This window comes from Ipomoea triloba, chromosome 10 (assembly GCF_003576645.1).
Source record: "Ipomoea triloba cultivar NCNSP0323 chromosome 10, ASM357664v1".
NCBI lineage: Eukaryota > Viridiplantae > Streptophyta > Magnoliopsida > Solanales > Convolvulaceae > Ipomoea > Ipomoea triloba.
This window is the reverse complement of record NC_044925.1, coordinates 5,187,554-5,205,330: the sequence shown is the minus strand read 5'-3', so window position 1 is coordinate 5,205,330 and position 17,777 is coordinate 5,187,554. Positions and strand designations below refer to the sequence as shown.

Sequence of the window (17,777 nt, the reverse complement as noted above, 5' to 3'; positions counted from 1 at the left end):
TATATATATATATATATATATATATATATATATATATATATATATATATATATATATATATATATATATATATATATATTGTAAATGAAACATGTTAATACTTAAAATCTTGACCAACCTTAAGATTAACGCGTGGCTTTAGTCTTGCATCAATCCCTGTAAATTAACAAGTGGCCAATTATTGAAGTATATATATTATATGAACCAAAAATTTAAATTATTAATAAAGAATCATGACACTTAAAATTTAGTAATGATGGATAGTGTTTGTAACATATTTAAACTCAAAATGTTTATCACGGATACTTAAATCATGAACCAAGGTTCATATAGCAATATTAACGCAAGTTATAATCAAAGTATATCACACAATTCCTAACTTATATTAAATATTTATATATTAATGGTGATTAATGTTTCAATTGTATAACCATGAAAGCATAAATAATATTTGGGGTGCTGTGGTGTTATAAATATTATTTAAAGTTTGGTAGGTATTTATTTTTATTGGGAAAGGTGTTCTAGTTAATAAGAAGAAAAAATTTTAAAATCTGATTATGCATGTTATTTAAAGGCTGCTTATAACATGTTATTTGAGGTCTGCAGATGCACCTTATAACATGGTCTACTCCTGCAAATGATGTTAAACTGGAACATAATGCTAGCTCAGCTCAACCGGTAAACATAATGCTTTATATATATATATATAATAGGGGCATGATCACATGAGAACTAGTCTTTATGTGAAAATTGTTGACACTGAAATTTTATTAAATGTATTTATTTTTGAATATTTAGTATATTTGAATATATTCTGGATAATATTGATATTATCTAATTTGTTAATTAGATAATATCAAAAGAGTTTGAACTTATCAAAACTCTTCTATCCTACAGCTATAAATAGGAGCTTTTATTTCTATGTATTGATCCTATGAAGAAATCATAGAATCAGCTTCAATAAAATGATTCTAAATGTAAAGGCCCCTCCATGAAGATTATGCCAAATGTTGATCTAAACCTTCTATTGAAGATAAAGCCAATGTTGATAAAGATAAAGTCATTTGAACTCGGAGGCCCTTCAGAAAAACAAACATATAAGTTTTTTTTTTGAAGATCAAGCCACTTGAAATCCGGAGACCCTTCAATGGAGCGTTCAAGACATTAATTGAAGAATCAGGGGACTACACAAAGATCTTGCACTTACTCACACCGCATATTGATACACATTGTAACTAGAATTTTGAATTCAATATATATATTCAAAATTTCTTTGTTCAAAAATTGGCGCCCAGTGGGACATCTCTGCCTCTCATCTCCTCATAGGCACCGATATGGGGGCAAACCCCATATGAAATTTGAAATGGAGGAAGTTAAATGATACTCTTTGGCACGAGTTAAAACGGCCTCATATCGATCAAGGCTCCTTGGCAACGACCTCATATCCCTCCTTGGCACGAGTCAAAACGGTCTTATATCTTTAACTGTAGTGTTGAGACTTCCTTGCACTACATACTTTCGGGTGGTATATGTTCTCAGGTGGCGTACAAGCAAGTCTCGATGGGGCATTTGTTGACATTGAAATTTTATTAAATATATTTATTTTTGAATATTTAGTATATTTGAATATATTTTAGATAATATTGATATTATCTAATTTGTTAATTAGATAATATCAAAAGAGTTTGAAGTTATCAAAACTCTTCTATCCTACCGCTATAAATATGATCTTTTATTTCTATGTATTGATCCTAGGAAAAAATCATAGAATCAGCTTGAATAAAATGATCCTAAATGTAAAAGCCCCTCCATGAAGATTATGCCAAATGTTGATATAAACCTCCTATTGAAGATAAAGCCATTTGAACTCGGAGGCCCTTCAAAAGAACAAACATATAAGTTCTTTTTTGAAGATCAAGTCACTTGATATTCGAAGGCCCTTCAATCTTTTATTCAAGACATTAATTGAAGAATCAGGGGACTACACAGAGATCTTGCACTCACACCACATATTCATACACATTGTAACTAGAATTTTGAATTTAATATATATATTCAAATTTTCTTTGTTCACAAGAATTATGGACTAATATGGACCAATGATTTTAATTTCCCAATCTATAACAGTTATATTTTAACCGTGGAATAATTCAAATTTAAATTATAATTCAAATTCTTGGTAGAGTAACTCAGAATTTTGTATATTTTCTTGTATCCCATAAGTTTTAACTTGACTTTCCTGTCGGTTAGTAAGGGAGATTAAAGTCTTGGAAAGTGAGTACACGCCTGAAGATTTCATATGATCCAATTTTTATTGTTTTGTTGTATTACAAAAAAAATATTTTTCTAACAACTTAGCTAACTTTTTTTTCTAACTTTAATTTTTTATTATACGAATAAAATTAATGCATAAAAAATATTGTTAAAAAACTCTAATTGAGATCTTTTAAATGACATCACATTGATTTTTTTAAAAATTAATATATAAGTTCATAAAGTCACTATTGTTGGTTCATTACTATAGATTATTTATAGTCACGAAAACAGGTCAATTAAGTTACTATTATATTGCATGTGCATTCTATATATTCATAAAGTCACTACAACTTATTCATTAAGTAATTATTGTAAATTAATAAAGTTGCTATTACATATTCATTAAGTAACTATTGTAAGTTCATATATAGAGTGAATACTCCAAGTTCATATTTGATAAATTCATAGTTAAATTATTATTTTTTAACAAATCAAATAAACTTCAATGGAATATTTCTTAATGACTTATTACCATATGATATTGCTTGAACGGCCATTGGAACTGTAAAACCAGAATTTGAGTCTCCACCAACATAGAATGAGTTGGACTGGTATTGAAAATGATCTTCTAACCACTATAAAATAATCCAAGTATTAGTTGACTAATGCAATTTTCACAATATATATGTGCATGTGTGCCTATCACAATGAAAATTGAAAAGTGTTTACCTTGCGAATAAATTCAGCTGCATGATAACTTGTTTCTACATCACTCACAGTATAATTTTTTGAACTTTTAACGTACGAAAATCCTGTTCTCACTGGTAAGTCTAGAAAGATAAAGCTTGCAACCTAGCAATAATTTTATGCACTTCATATATTAGCAATTGATCGATAATGTTCTATAAAAGCACAAAGTACCTTTGTCCATGAATAAGGATTTAGTGACAAGGTAGGCAAGGTCGTCCATATATCTTTCGGTATATCAAATAACAATGGCCCTGTGCATATGGTTAATTTAATTTAGAAATTTTCCTTGACACAATATTTTTATTATTTATATTAGGGAAAAGGGTCAAATACACCCTCGAATTTTTGCTAAGAAGCCAATTAGGCTCTTGAACTTTTAAAAGTTGCAATTAAATCCACGAACATTTTATTTTGGAGCAATTAAACTCACTGACCTATTGGTGACCTGTAATTGCAGGTCAATTAGGTTTCCGGCGACCCAACGGCCAAATTTCGGCGAACCTTATTAGACAAGTTAGGTCAAAATCAACCACCGGCGACCGTTACGGTTGCGGCCGGAGGTTGCCCATGACTTTTGTGCTGATCAGTTTGTGCTGGAAAAGGGAGTTTGCGATGACTCAAGCATTTCAAGTCTCCATAGATGGGGTGTAGTCAAATTTGTGGATGCAAAGGAGCGGACAGTGAAGGTGAAATGGAGTACTTTTCATGCCATGGAACTTAATTTTGATGGGGAGCATGTTGAAGAAACTGTGAGCGCTTACGAATTGATGGACCACCCAGACTACCCGTACTGTGTTGGTGACGCTGTGTTTAGGTCCAATGTGGATAACTCTGTCAATCTTGGCGACGGAGATGGCTTCTCCGTCCACCTGGAGGCAGCGGCCATAACGATCGCCGGTGGCTGATTTTGACCTAACTTGCAATCACTGTTGTAAAAATCCCCGCCTAGGCCGCCTAGGCACCAGCCTAGGCGCTAGACGCTCCTAGACCGAGGCGAATTGCTCCCTAGGCGTCCGCCTAGGTGGCCGGCCGCCTAGCGCCTAACTCGGCCGACTGGGCGAGTTGTTGGCCGACTAGGCCGAATTTGACTGAGTTAACTCGGCCAACTCGGTAGAGTTAGCCGAGTTAACTCGAGCGAGTCGGCCTTGTTAATTTTATTATTATATTTATATATATTTAAATTTATTTATTTATATAAGTAAGAGAAGTAAGAGATATATATATAATATATATATAATATAATATATGACATACACCCACACACCTGAATTAATTTTTTGTTTTTATAGGTTGCCGCCTAGAACCGCCTAGGCGCCGCTTAGACGCTAGTCTACCGCCCGACTAGCGCCTAGTGCCTACTGCAACCATGCTTGCAATTACAGGTCAATGGTTTAATTGCTCCAAAATAAAATGTTTGTGGATTTAATTGCAACTTTCAAAAGTTCAAGGGCCTAATTGATTTCTTAGCAAAAGTTTGAGGGTGTATTTGACCCTTTTCCCTTTATATTATTGTCAATTATTCCTAGAAACAATTTATAGGCATTATATATATATATATATATATATATATATATATATATATATATATATATTGAGCACTAGGCATTGTATATATAATTATACTTGAATCGAGTTAGTTATAATTCAATATTTATAGTATTTAATTTAATATTAGTAGATACAACTCAAATATCTAAAGACTAAATTAAAAGTTCTATTAAGCATAAAATGTCATATTACAAAATTAGAAAATCATAAAAAATCTGTTGAAACAATTAAAGAAATATAAAAATATTTATTAATAAAAAGAATTTTAAAATATTTTTTTGACACAACAAAGTTGTGCATGTAAAAATCTTATACAGAGTATTAAAAAATAAAAAAGATACAAATTTAAAGCTCACCCAATTCTTGCGTCATTGCAACAAAAGAAGAGCATCCTGGACCACCGGAGATCCAAAGCACAATAGGATCAATATTGGGATTTAATTCAGACTTTACAAAATAATAAAAGAGTTGTATATCTTCTGATTCCCCAACACCAATATATCTAATCACAAACAACAAAGTACATTAAATTCATTATATATATATATATATATATATATATATATATATATATATATAATTGAGATATCAAATGAGAATAACCCAGGCAAGAACGGTGGACAAATATGATCTGCCCATTTAGGATGATCAAAGGTTTAAAAATAAGAAAAATGTGATGACAATATGTAATTTTTTATGATTACGATTATGTATTTGGAAATAATTGACCGGATAATTGAAAGTGTGTACACATTCGCACCCTTTATCTTGAGAAATCAAAGACTATGATCTTTACCATTACTAAATTTTCAAGTTTACAATAATTATAAAATAAACCCTACTCTTAAAAATACTTAAATGTGATATGATCAGAGTTGCACATACCCGGTTTCAAGTTCAAATGGAAGAGGCCCTTCAGGTTGAACCCCTGGGAGATACTCCACCTTAGAGCCTGTTGCTGTAACATGATGTGAAGAGCAAAACCATAAAACGACGACGGTTCCTAGAAGCAAAGGAAGAGAACTGCTGCATCTTCGTCGCAAAAGATTTGCAAACAACATTTTCGTCAAATTTAATTTAATTGTCACAAGAAATAAAAAAGGCGCATTTTTGCACGCTGCATGGTTGCTGCTCTTTTATACAACGGCTTCGCACCTAAATCCTAATTTTTACTTTTTATTTATACGGATTAGTTGGCTTCTTCTGCAAGAGTTACGAGCTTCTATTTATGGTACATTCTTTCAAAAAAAAAAATTGTAGTCACAAGTTCAATGATAGACGAAATCGTATTTTAATTTTAATCCGGCCTCCAATTATTATATGTTATGCAATTTAGTCCTCAATTTTCAATTAAAAAAAAAAAATCCTTTCATTGCTTTAAAGATTGTCAACTCAGTCTTTTTGTAAATTTAGCGTTAAATAATTAAAAGACAAAATTGGTGTCACAAAAGGACTAAATTTCATAATTGAGAATTGAATTTCATAACAAACAATATAGTAATTGGAGCACTAAAAGTGCAATTACATTTCATTATAATATGGCAAATACTGCATAACTCCCAAATTGTACTCCCTACTTGTACTCCTCATATTAAAGTTTGATGTTGACACTTTTCTTGGGACACACAGGATGAAGTTAACCTATCATATCTTGTCATGTCAGAAAGTACAAGTGAGGGAGTATAAAATGGGGGTCCATGTAGTATAATTCTTATAATATTCATCACCAACCAAATATTAAGATAATACAGTAGTACTCCGTATTTCTTACCAAAAAAATAATTACATTGTACACAGACACACATACAGTACATACTCGCTGAGACAAAAACGTTTCTTCTTGAAATATGTGAAAAAATATTTTTTATTGAAATTCCTAAATATTTTCATGTATTTTTTTCATTTAAAAAAAATATGAAAAAATATCTTTTCATAGAGATCATCAGAAATTTGAAACCAGTATTATATATGGGTTTCGGTTTATGTGATTTAAACCCGATGTAATTATGCACACATCGTAATACTTAATATGAACATGAGTGTTTTTAATCGTCCAATTAATCTCATCCATAAATTTAGTCTTTTAGTGAATGAGATTAGTTCTCATCATAGGAACCTCACCATATATATATATATATATATATTTATTTATATATATTTGTATAAATATGTCCTGGATCAGTTGAGAAAGGACTCCTTAGGTGAAAAATGCACATAAACCTCAGCCATTAAATTCATCAAGATCCACTACTCTGTTAAAAAATTACACTTCGAGTTAACAAAAACTATGCATTTGAAAGCACAAAAATATGCACTTGAAGGCACAAAAATGTGCACCTGAATGTCACATTTTATAATTAAAAAAATTAATCGGACTATTTTATTTTTGTCAGATTATAAAATATTTCACATTCTTTTCTACTTTTAGTATTAGACATTTTTTTTTTTTGATAAATTTAGGAAAACTTATAATTCTGCCTAGTTCATAACACTACGCCATGTTCATAACACTACAATTCATAACTAATGCAGTATTTGGATGTATTCTGGAAAACTGTCTTTGTATGTTTGAATCATTTTCTGGAAAATGAGTAGAATTGCATATTTATAAAAATAAGTAAAGAAATAAAAAATAAAAAATAACCAGACCAGATGTTGAGCATTCAAGATAAAAAATAAAAACCTTGTTTGCTTTGCGTGTGGGATGTATGGTCATCGACAGGAGTCATGCCCGACGGGCACTGCTGCGGGTGGTGTCGCTGGGCTGGATGGTGCTGAGGCAGCTAATCCACCGGGTCCGGAAAACCGCACTCCGGGAATTACTGCACGGAAGGCTTCCACCTCTGGGTTAGCGCCGTATGGCTCTTGGATGCTCGTCACAAGAACGGATCGTCGGCAGCAGGGGCCACATTTGATTCTCGAAGGGGTGGACCAACTGAGGGGCAGCAGGCTCACAAAGCTGCGGCAATGGCGAAAGCAGGTGCCACGGGTTCCAGGTTTAATCCGCTGGAGACAGAGGAGGTACCGGGGGGAACCAATGGCGATGGTGAGAATTGTGAGTTCGGCGGCGAAACTGAAATCAGGGATGGGATGGATGTGAATGATGCGATGCCTCAATCGGTTCCCCGGACTAGCCTGGAAGGGCGTCAACGTCGGTCAAACGTTATCGCTAATGAGAAACAGATTGAAAATGAACCCATTTCGGGAAGACGGACCCCAGTGGAGGTAGGGGAAACGTCAAGACAGAGTAATCAAAGGAGAGGATCACGAAGGGCAGCGGAAGAGGATGAGCATGTGGTGAACCGTGGCGAGGATGGGGGAATGTCATTCGCACTATGAGGGTCACGACGCAGGAGTTAGCCGCAGAAGTGCCGGCTGTTGCTAACACCGAGTCTCTTGAACACCATGCTGATCCTCCCGACGGAATGGATGCGGAGGGGGATGTGGTGATGGAAGATGACATGTGTAGGGAGGCGGGTCAGGCAGGGGATGCCTGTGACTCGACCATTTGAGTTTTTTTCGTGTTTCTCTGTTGTGTTTCGTGTTTTTTCTGTTTGTTTTTTCTTCCCTGTTTTCCATGAGTTGTTTATTCTGGAATTGTCAAGGTGCGGCTGGTCGTGAGTTCCACCGTGTCCTACGGAACCATATAAGTACTCATAAGCCCTCGGTTCTTGGTCTCGTGGAGCCTAAGGTCTCCGGATCCCATGCGAACTCCGTTTGCATGAAATTAGGCTTCTCGGACTGGGTTAGGGTTGAGGCAGTAGGTTTTAGTGGTGGTATTTGGGTGCTTTGGAACAATTCTTGCAACCTTTCGATTATTTCTACACATCCTCAGTTTATCCTTTTGCAGGTACGAGAGCAAAATCGAGCCGATTGGTTTCTAGCTATGGTGTACGGCAGCTCTTCACACAGCCTGCGTCGGCGTCTCTGGTCTGCTCTCACCATGGCAAATCACGGTTTAGTTGGGCCCTGGATGATAGTGGGTGATTTTAATGCAGTTCTGAACAAAGATGAGACTAGTAACTACAGTGCGTTTTCTTCGCATCGTTGTGCAGATTTTGCCGAATGGATTGAGAGTGAAGGCCTCATTAACATGGGTTTCACTAGACCAAAGCTCACATGGATGAGAGGTAACGAAGCTGGCATAGCAAAGGGGGCTCGTCTGGATAGAGCTTTGTGTAATGCTGATTGGAGAAATTGCTTCCCAGACGCCTCGGTCACGCACCTCCCAAGGTTGTCGTCGGATCATACACCCCTTTTGGTTAGGACCGCCAGACTAGACTTTACGAGGAGGCTATCAAACTTCAGGTTTCAAGCCGCATGGTTTACTCATGAGGGTCTGGTTGAGGTGGTCAAGTCTTCATGGGATAAGAACCACCTTTTCACGGTAAATATCCCTCGCCTCACAGCGGCTTTGAGATCATGGAATGTCACTACCTTTGGAAATATAAATCGTAGGAAAAGAATCACTATGGCTCGGATTACGGGTGTGCAAAGTCGACTTGCCTTGTCTTACCATGGTGGTCTCGCTAAGCTGGAGAAAAAACTAGTTCAAGAATACCAAGACATCCTTTATCAGGAGGAGTTAATGTGGTTTCAAAGATCCCGGGAACAGTGGATTACATCGGGGGATAGAAACACTGCGTATTATCACGCGGCCGCTACTGTTAGGAAGGCTCGGAACACGATTAATAGTCTGCGTGATGTTAATGGGGTTTGGCTCACGCAAGAGGAGGACCTGCGGACTCATGTTCGGACGTATTTCATGACGCTCTTTACTGAGGAACAAAGGCCAATTCGTCAGTGCGCTGAGGGCGTCGGGTTCCCTAGACTCTTGCCTTCACACTGGAGGTCGTTTAACAGACCTGTAGATATTGAGGAAGTGCACAAGGCGCTGACTGATATGGCGCCTTTCAAATCTCCTAGGCCGGATGGACTACATGCTGCTTTTTATCAACGTATGTGGGGTGTCGTTGGGGACAGTGTGTTTCAGCTTGTCAAGGAGGCTTTCGACACAGGGACTTTACCTCCGGGATTAAACGATACTCACCTGGTTTTGATTCCTAAGGTCAAATCTCCGGATTTGGTTCGTCATTTTCGCCCGATAAGCCTCTGTAACGTTAGTTACAAGCTTATTACTAAAACTATTACAAATCGTTTGAAGACTATTCTCCCGAATATTGTGGGTCCGTACCAAAGTTCATTTGTGAAGGGGCGTCAGATTTCGGACAATATTCTGGTCTTCCAAGAAGTAATGCATACGTTGCGTAAGAAGAAAGGTCCGATTGGCTATATGGCCATTAAACTCGATTTCGAAAAGGCCTATGATCGGTTGTCGTGGAACTTTGTTCAATCCACACTTGAAGAGATAGGTTTCGACGCTTGTTGGATTAAGCTTATGATGCACTGCATTCAGACTCCTAGGCTGTCAATACTTTGGAATGGCAAACAACTTTCGCATTTTTCACCTGAACGGGGCCTTCGACAAGGTGACGCAATGTCGCCGGCTATTTTTGTCTTATGTATGGAGAAGTTGAGTCAGGACATCACGCGCAGAGTTTTGCTGGGCGAATGGAGAGGGGTTCAGTTTGCTTCAGACAGCCCAACTCTATCGCATTTATGTTTTGCGGAAGCTTCCATGGATCAAGTGGCTGTCATTCGGGATAGCCTGGATCGCTTTTGTGAAGTTTCGGGTCAGAGAGTGAGTTACGATAAGTCGCAGGTGTATTTCTCTAAGAATGTCGACCCAGCCGTGGCTTCGTCTATTGCAACAGACCTGAATCTGTTCAAAACTGATGATTTGGGTACGTACTTGGGAGTCCAAGCGATGCATGGGCGGGTTTCAAGGGACAATTTTAGCAGTTTACTGGAAAGAATTAAGGGGCGGCTGCAGGGTTGGAAATCCAAAACCTTATCGTTAGCTGGCAGAGTTATTCTCGCCAAATCGGTTCTTAGTGCTATCCCGACATATGCCATGCAAACGGCAGTGCTCCCCAAAGGTGTATGCGAGGAGATTGAGAAGAGTACGAGACGGTTTATATGGAATGGAGCTGCTCAGAGTCCGGGCCAGAACAAGCTTAATTTGGTGAGGTGGGATGTTGTGACTACGCCTATAGGAAGGGGGTTTAGGTATTCCAAGAATGCATGAGTTGAATATGGCCTATATGGCGAAACTGCGGTGGCGACTTCAGAAAGAATCTACCAGCTTATGGGCCATCGCGCTAGTGAGCAAGTATGCGGCGTACGAAAGGCGGAGGAGATCGCAGGGGACTAGAGTCGAGGCTTCGGCAGTGTGGAGAGGTATTGAGAGTGCTAAACATATTGTCGAGGCAGGGATGAGGATATCGATTCATAGTGGGAAGCAGACGAACTTTTGGATGGATAGATGGTTGACTCACGAACCCTTATGCAACTTTTTAACCACCACTCTAAGTTTACCAGAGCTCTATCGGAAGGTTCATGACATGTGGGAAGAGGGTATAGGGTGGAAATGGGAGCTATTCGCAAATTATTTACCGCCTACTGTTATTCAGAAGCTTAGCGGAGTTATGCTCTCGGGTAACGCTAAAAGCGAGGACGAGACGACATGGGGTCCTGAGCCTAATGGGGATTTTACTATACAATCGGCTTACGCTTTTTTGGTTCCTTCTACAGGGGAGGAGAACCGCGCTACTTGGATGCGTATATGGAAGCTGAAAGTGCCTAACAGGATCTGTGTCTTTGTCTGGCTCCTCACGCATAAGAGACTTTTAACTAACATCGAAAGGGCGAGGCGACACATTACATCTAACGTTGAGTGTTCTGTTTGTGCAGGGACGGCGGAGGGTGGTGAACATCTGTTCCGACGCTGCAAGGAAGCTGTTAGCGTCTGGCGAGGAGCTTTTACCGCGGCAACAAGCACATGCCTGAGCCGTCTAAACTGGGAGGACTGGCTAGAGGCTAACATTAAGGGCGACAAGAGCAAGGGATTTGAGGATGGCTGGCCTGAGAAGTTCGCCATCCGCCTTTGGTGGATATGGAAATGGCGGAATGACCGTATTTTTAATCATCGGTGTATGCCGAATGATCAAAAATTGCTTTGGTTAAAGAGGCAGGAAGTGGATATCATGAGTGCTTTCTCGAAGGCAAAGAGCCCGGCTCTAGTTCCAGTACCGGAGCGCAATGTTTTAGTCTCTTGGAGCAAGCCGCGGACAGGTTGTATCAAAATCAATGTCGATGGTAGGAAGTCCGGTGATGGACAGGCAGCATGTGGAGGCATTGTTCGGGATCATTTTGGGAACTGGAGGGGAGGTTTCGCAGTGAACATTGGGATTTGTTCCATTGATGAGGCGGAAGCTTGGGCAGTCTGGCATGGCCTTCAACAGGCGTTGCGGCTCGGGTTTACAACTGCTATTTTGGAGAGCGATTCCAAATCGATTATTGAACAGCTGCGCACTACTGGGACTTCAAAGGGGGGCGTGCATAACATTGTTGAACGTTGTTTAGAGGCTACCTCCCGTTTTCAATCGCTTGAGTTCAAACTGAAGGGTGTAGTTTTCGCGGTGGATGGAAAGTAATAGGTAGTAAAACGGGAAGAAGTTCCCGAGTATCGTTCTCAAAGGATGGCAAGGAGAGAATTCAAGCGGTAAGGGGATTAAGCACAAGAGTGTTTAGTGTTCGAAAGCTAACCCAAACATAGGTAAGAAAGGTGCATGAAACATAAGGAAAATAAGGAACACACAAAGGAAACAATTAAGTGGAAAGGAGGATTTGGATATTGCAACTCATATAGGTATCCTTGATTTCCTAAGATACTAGGCTAGCAACACTTAGATAATGAAAATGAGGCAAGACAACTATGCCAACGCCACTCTCGTGGTCATTGGCCTATCATCTAGTCCATAGTCCCATTCTCATGGCAACTAGGCTAGGTGAGGCAAATTATCGAACACATGGTGTACTATTTGCCTTCCAATCCCCCTTTTCTCAAAGGTGGGAAGGAAACGTGCTAGGCTAGGCTAAGGAGTATCCCTACTCTCGTAGGTGAGACTCCTTCTCCAAACACCTCTCATATAGGTTGATCATTCCCACACAAGAGTCAAAGAAGATCACCATTCACACAATCAAACTCATAATCAAAGCAATTGCAAAACCTAATTGATCAATTCAAAGCTCAAGAACATCCATAAAACATTGCTCAATCCAAATCCACAAAGATCTATCTAATCATACTTGAAATTGAAATAGCAAAAGGCAAAAGTAATGACAAGAAATTAAAAGGAAGACTTAGCTAGGAATTGAACTTTGAATTTGAACTTGAACTTGAAATTGAACTTTAATCTTGAACTTGAATGTAGATCACAATCTTGCAACAATGGAATTCTTCTCTAATTCTAATCTAAACTAAGAATTGCAATGTGGAGTGAATTGGGAATGTGGAGTGAATTGGGGGAGATCTCTCTAGGGTAATCCTAGAGAGAGAAATATTCTAAAGAGATCTAAAATTGAAGTGTGATGGATCTCCTGCAAAATGGCTCAATTCCCCTTTTAAATCTCGCCCAACCGCCAATTTTCCGCGATGGACGCACGGGTGGACGCGCGTCCACTGCGATAAATGCGTCCAGACTTCAACTTCTGCGAGCGTTCTGATGGACGCCCGGGTGGACGCGCGCGTCCACTGCGCGTCCACAGCAGACTGCTGCACAGACTTCAAACTTCAGAGAGTGAAAAATTGGACGCAGGGGTGGACGCGCGTTGGACGCGCGTCCACTAGGGCGTCCATGGTGTATTTCGCACTCCAACTTCGACTCGTGAATCCTTCTTCCAAATCTAGCCATTTTCTGCCTTTTTGCCCATCTTTTTACCTACAAAATGATTAACCAAGTGTGGAACGGGGTCCAATGGCAATATGAAGCATTCTAACGCAATTTAACACTAAAACATTCATAAAAGCTTTAACTTGTATACTAAACGATCCACGAACAACCGTATAAAAGTGGTATCTTTTGCACTTATCAAACTTTCCACACTTTAAACCTTGTTTGTCCTCAAGCAAGCAATCATAGGACAACTAACACAATAAGTGCAAAAGATATCACCAAGCTTTAGAAACGCATATGAGCTAGATGGAATAACAAAGCACAATATTGAAATTAATGTTTCCTTTATTCTATCAAAGAAATGTGTCCATAAATGAATCATAAAGTTCAATAGTGAATATCCCAAGACTTGACACCCTTCTTTTGGTAAAGTAAATTTTCGGTAATAGACTTTGTTTCACACTTTTCAAGCATGCATACCAAAAGGGAATTCACCAAATATTTTGCAAGGGCCACTAGCCGAGTCAACTAGTGGGAACGATGTGCACAAGTCAATGCTAATAGTCCAACCTTATAACCTCAAGCCCCCTAGATTCTAGCGTGATTAACAACAACAAAAAAAAAAGGCTTCAAGGTTGTCTACTACCCCTCAAGACCAACCATCGGGCTACCCGATCTCACATGGAGCTCCATGCTTTTTCGAGAAGGGCTACCCGATCTCACATGGAGCTCCATGCTTTTTCGAGAACTGTGCCCCGATCTCACATGGAGCTCCATGCTTTTTCGAGAACTGTGCAATAATCTCACATGGAGCTCCATGCTTTTTCGAGAACTGTGCAATAGGTGCACATGGAGCTCCATGCTTTTTCGAGAACTGTGCAATAGGTGTCCGGTCCTAACCATGCTTTTTCGAGAACTGTGCAATAGGTGTCCGGTCCTAACGGGATAGATCTCTCCTTTTCTCATTCCCCAAGATAACCTCATCGGGCGACCCGACTTCACATGGATCTCCATGCTTTTTCGAAGACGGTGCAATGGGTGCCCGAATCTTGGCGGAATGGCTCTCTTAAATTTTCTCATCTCCCAAGACCTCGTATTGGGGCAACCGACTTCACGTAGAGCTCTACGCTTTTTCGAAGACAGTGCAATGGTTGCCCCTAACTTGCCCTAGCGAGACAGTTCATCTTTTTCATATCCTAAGGTGGCCTCATTGGGCTCTTTTGGGGTTTTGGCCTCATTGGGCTCTTTTAAACAAAATAAAGCAAAGCATCACCTTCACAACCCCACACGCCACCTTCGGGAGAGCAAAAAAAACAAAAATTATGTTCATTTCCAGGCTTAGCATATTATCTTTCTAGCATTGGCGAGTGCACACTCCCACTTCGAGGGATCATTGACTATGGTCCAAACAAAATAGAGGGTGAATTATCATGCAAGCACACAATATAATCAAATTTCACAAGTGCAAAAGAATTCATATCAAGGGATATTCAACATTGAACTCAATTATTCCTTCATAGCAACACATTTCTAAGATAGATTAAACAAAACATTAATTTCAACACCACACAAGATTCTATACTAAGCATCATATACTTAACCACATTTTAAGCACAAAGTGCTTCCCTTTCCACACTTTAGAAATGAACATCGTCCTCGATGTTCGCTCTATGCACACGGTGGGAAAGAGATAAGGTCATTCGCCTAGTGCAATGCCCTTTCCACACTTTAGAAGTGGGCTATGGGCTAGGAGGATCACAACAAACATGCTTTTATGAATGATTCACAACATGCAAATGCAAAGCGTCATGCCATCAATTCCTGGTTTCCACACTTTAAAACGAAAGCATATAGGTAATGAAAATAAGTAAGGGAGATAAAGAGACTCCCCTTGTTGCTTCTCTTCGAGTACCTTGCCTTTAATCATGGTTGGGAAAGGCATAACCTCTTAGCTTTGAGCCATTTATCAATTTCCCTATACCATCAACAAACACATTGCAATACTACAAACCATATTAGAGAATTTAACTTCCATTAATGCAAAACTTATTGAAAGCAAAAGTAAACAACAAAAACAAAATGCATAAAAATGTAAGATAACCTCGGGTTGCCTCCCGAGAAGCGCTCCGTTTAACGTCCGTAGCCCGACGCAACTCTCAAGCCCTCATTCCAACATACTTGGACGGGGACAAGTCCTTTTGCCCCATCCACTCTTTCTTCAAGATATACCCTTAAATGACGGGCATTGGCAAATTCCTTTAATTCTATACATAGCATACTCTCTTCCAAAGGTTTGCAGCTATCCACGTCCACGAGTATGCTATTCTCTTCCGACTTACCTCGTTTTTCATTTTTCTTCTTTTCACCAAGCTCCTTTTCATCATTTCTCACTTTCTCCTCAACTTCCTCCCGAACACTCTCATTTCTTGTCTTTTCCTTTTCCTTTTCTATGATTTTGCCATGAACTTCCTCAAACAACACTTTCTCATTTTCAAAATTTTCTTCTTCATTTTCCTTTTCTATAGTCACACTCTCTTCACTCCGATCTTTACCAATCAAGTCATGAATATATAAAGCATCATTAAGGCAATTATCATGGAAGTTCACCAATTCAATATCAATTAGATCACACAAGCTAGCATCGATATTCATATCATCATCACCACAAAGCATCTCATGCAAATCATTAGCAAGCTCATTTGACAAAGATTCATCACCAAAAGTAAAAGACTCAAGAACATCATTCTCATTTAAAGAAACGAAAGAATTGTTTTCACAAGGATCAACACAATTTTCATCATCATCATCGGAGGAGTCAAATGAATCACTATCATTAAAGTCATAAGGGTTAAGAAAATTGACCTCATTATCAACATCTTCAATTATGCAATTATTTTCACTAGGCATATCTACCACTTTTTCAACTCCATTATCAACACAATCAATGTTAGCATTATCAAAATGAATAGGCACACCAATATCATCACAATCATCATTCTCATCACACATGTCGGCCCAAGATTTAGAAATTTTATCACCAAGAGTAGTGCTAACACTAATAGGGTCAAGTGTCTTACCACATGCAAGCTCAATAGTGTCACCACATGACTTTTCCTCTTCCCACACTATCTCCACATCACCATCACCCTCCTTTTCCTCAACATTCTCATATTCTTGCTTCCACCCTTCCCTAATATTGGCCATTTCTTGCTTTAATTCTTCTATCCTTGCCAACATCTTGTTCTTCATGTCTTCCATGTTTTCCTCCTCATATGGTTGCATCATGTACTCCTCATTCTCATAGTGGTTGCACTCTTGATCAATTTCGTCCCTATGGTGCTTGTACCTACATTCACATGGGAAGTTAGTCTTACATTTCTTGCAATATGGGTACTTTTGGCATTGATACCTATAGTGAGGCCCTTTACAAACATAACAAATCACTTGTCGATTCATATCTTCAAACATGTGTTCCTCAATGGTCTTGAAGCGGTCATTTGGGTCTCTTGGCTTGGGTTTCAACCAATGGTCATACATGTGCTCGATAATAGATTTCTTTTTGGGTAGAGGTGTGTTTTGAGTGTAAGATTGTGGAGAGTAGGATTGGGATGGGTAAGAGTCGTAGGATTGAGAATTAGAGAATCCTCTTTGTTGAGGGTAGTTATCATCCTCGTCATAGTGGGTAGATTGGTAAGATTTTGAATCATAGCTTTGAGGTAGTGGTGGGGCTCTTCTTGAGTAGTGGTAATCACCATATTCTCTATCATCATATTGAGTTCTTGATATTTGCCTTGGTGGTGGATCATCATACACATCATATGCCTTATCATCATATTGAGGTATTGATGGTTGCCTTCTTGGTTGGTATTCTTCTTGTGAAGATCCATATGTCCTTGAGTAAGGTTGTTCATAGTCCTCATAATCTCTATAACCATAGGGGTTAGAAACTTGAGCATTATAGCCTCCCCTTGGTTGCCTATATCCACCTTGATCTTCACAGTAATCCTCTTGTTTATATCTTGCTTGAGAATACATTATAGAGGATCAACCTATCAACACAAAGATAAGAGAGTGTTTTGCAACTAGAAGTAGTTGCAAGTGAGGGTAGTAGCAATTGAAATGACAAAAAGATTAAAATGTAAGCAAAGTAAATTGCAAAAATAGAAAGTAAATGGGGGGGTTAGACTCTCTAACTTGAACACTTGCTCATGTTAATCCAAAGGCACTTACTACTCAAAAACCGATGCCATCCCCGGCAACGGCGCCATTTGAAGGGTGTAGTTTTCGCGGTGGATGGAAAGGAATAGGTGGTAAAACGGGAAGAAGTTCCCGAGTATCGTTCTCAAAGGATGGCAAGGAGGGAAATCAAGCGGTAAGGGGATTAAGCTCAAGAGTGTTTAGTGTTCGAAAGCTAACCCAAACATA

The 17,777-nt window shown here is 38.9% G+C and overlaps 1 protein-coding gene across 1 annotated transcript in view; it reads right to left on the bottom strand.

The window, feature by feature from the left end:
• LOC116031558 (serine carboxypeptidase-like 11) overlaps window positions 1–5,623 on the bottom strand; it is a 12,967-nt gene extending 7,344 nt beyond the window's left edge. Inside the window, exons 1-6 of the mRNA XM_031273796.1 lie at window positions 5,440–5,623; window positions 4,911–5,056; window positions 3,178–3,257; window positions 2,986–3,108; window positions 2,789–2,891; window positions 119–156 (exon numbers count right to left, since the gene is read on the bottom strand). Coding sequence (XP_031129656.1) covers window positions 119–156; window positions 2,789–2,891; window positions 2,986–3,108; window positions 3,178–3,257; window positions 4,911–5,056; window positions 5,440–5,615 — 666 coding nt within the window. The 5' untranslated portion in view covers window positions 5,616–5,623. The remainder of the gene's footprint in view (window positions 1–118; window positions 157–2,788; window positions 2,892–2,985; window positions 3,109–3,177; window positions 3,258–4,910; window positions 5,057–5,439) is intronic.
• Window positions 5,624–17,777: the final 12,154 nt, after the last annotated feature.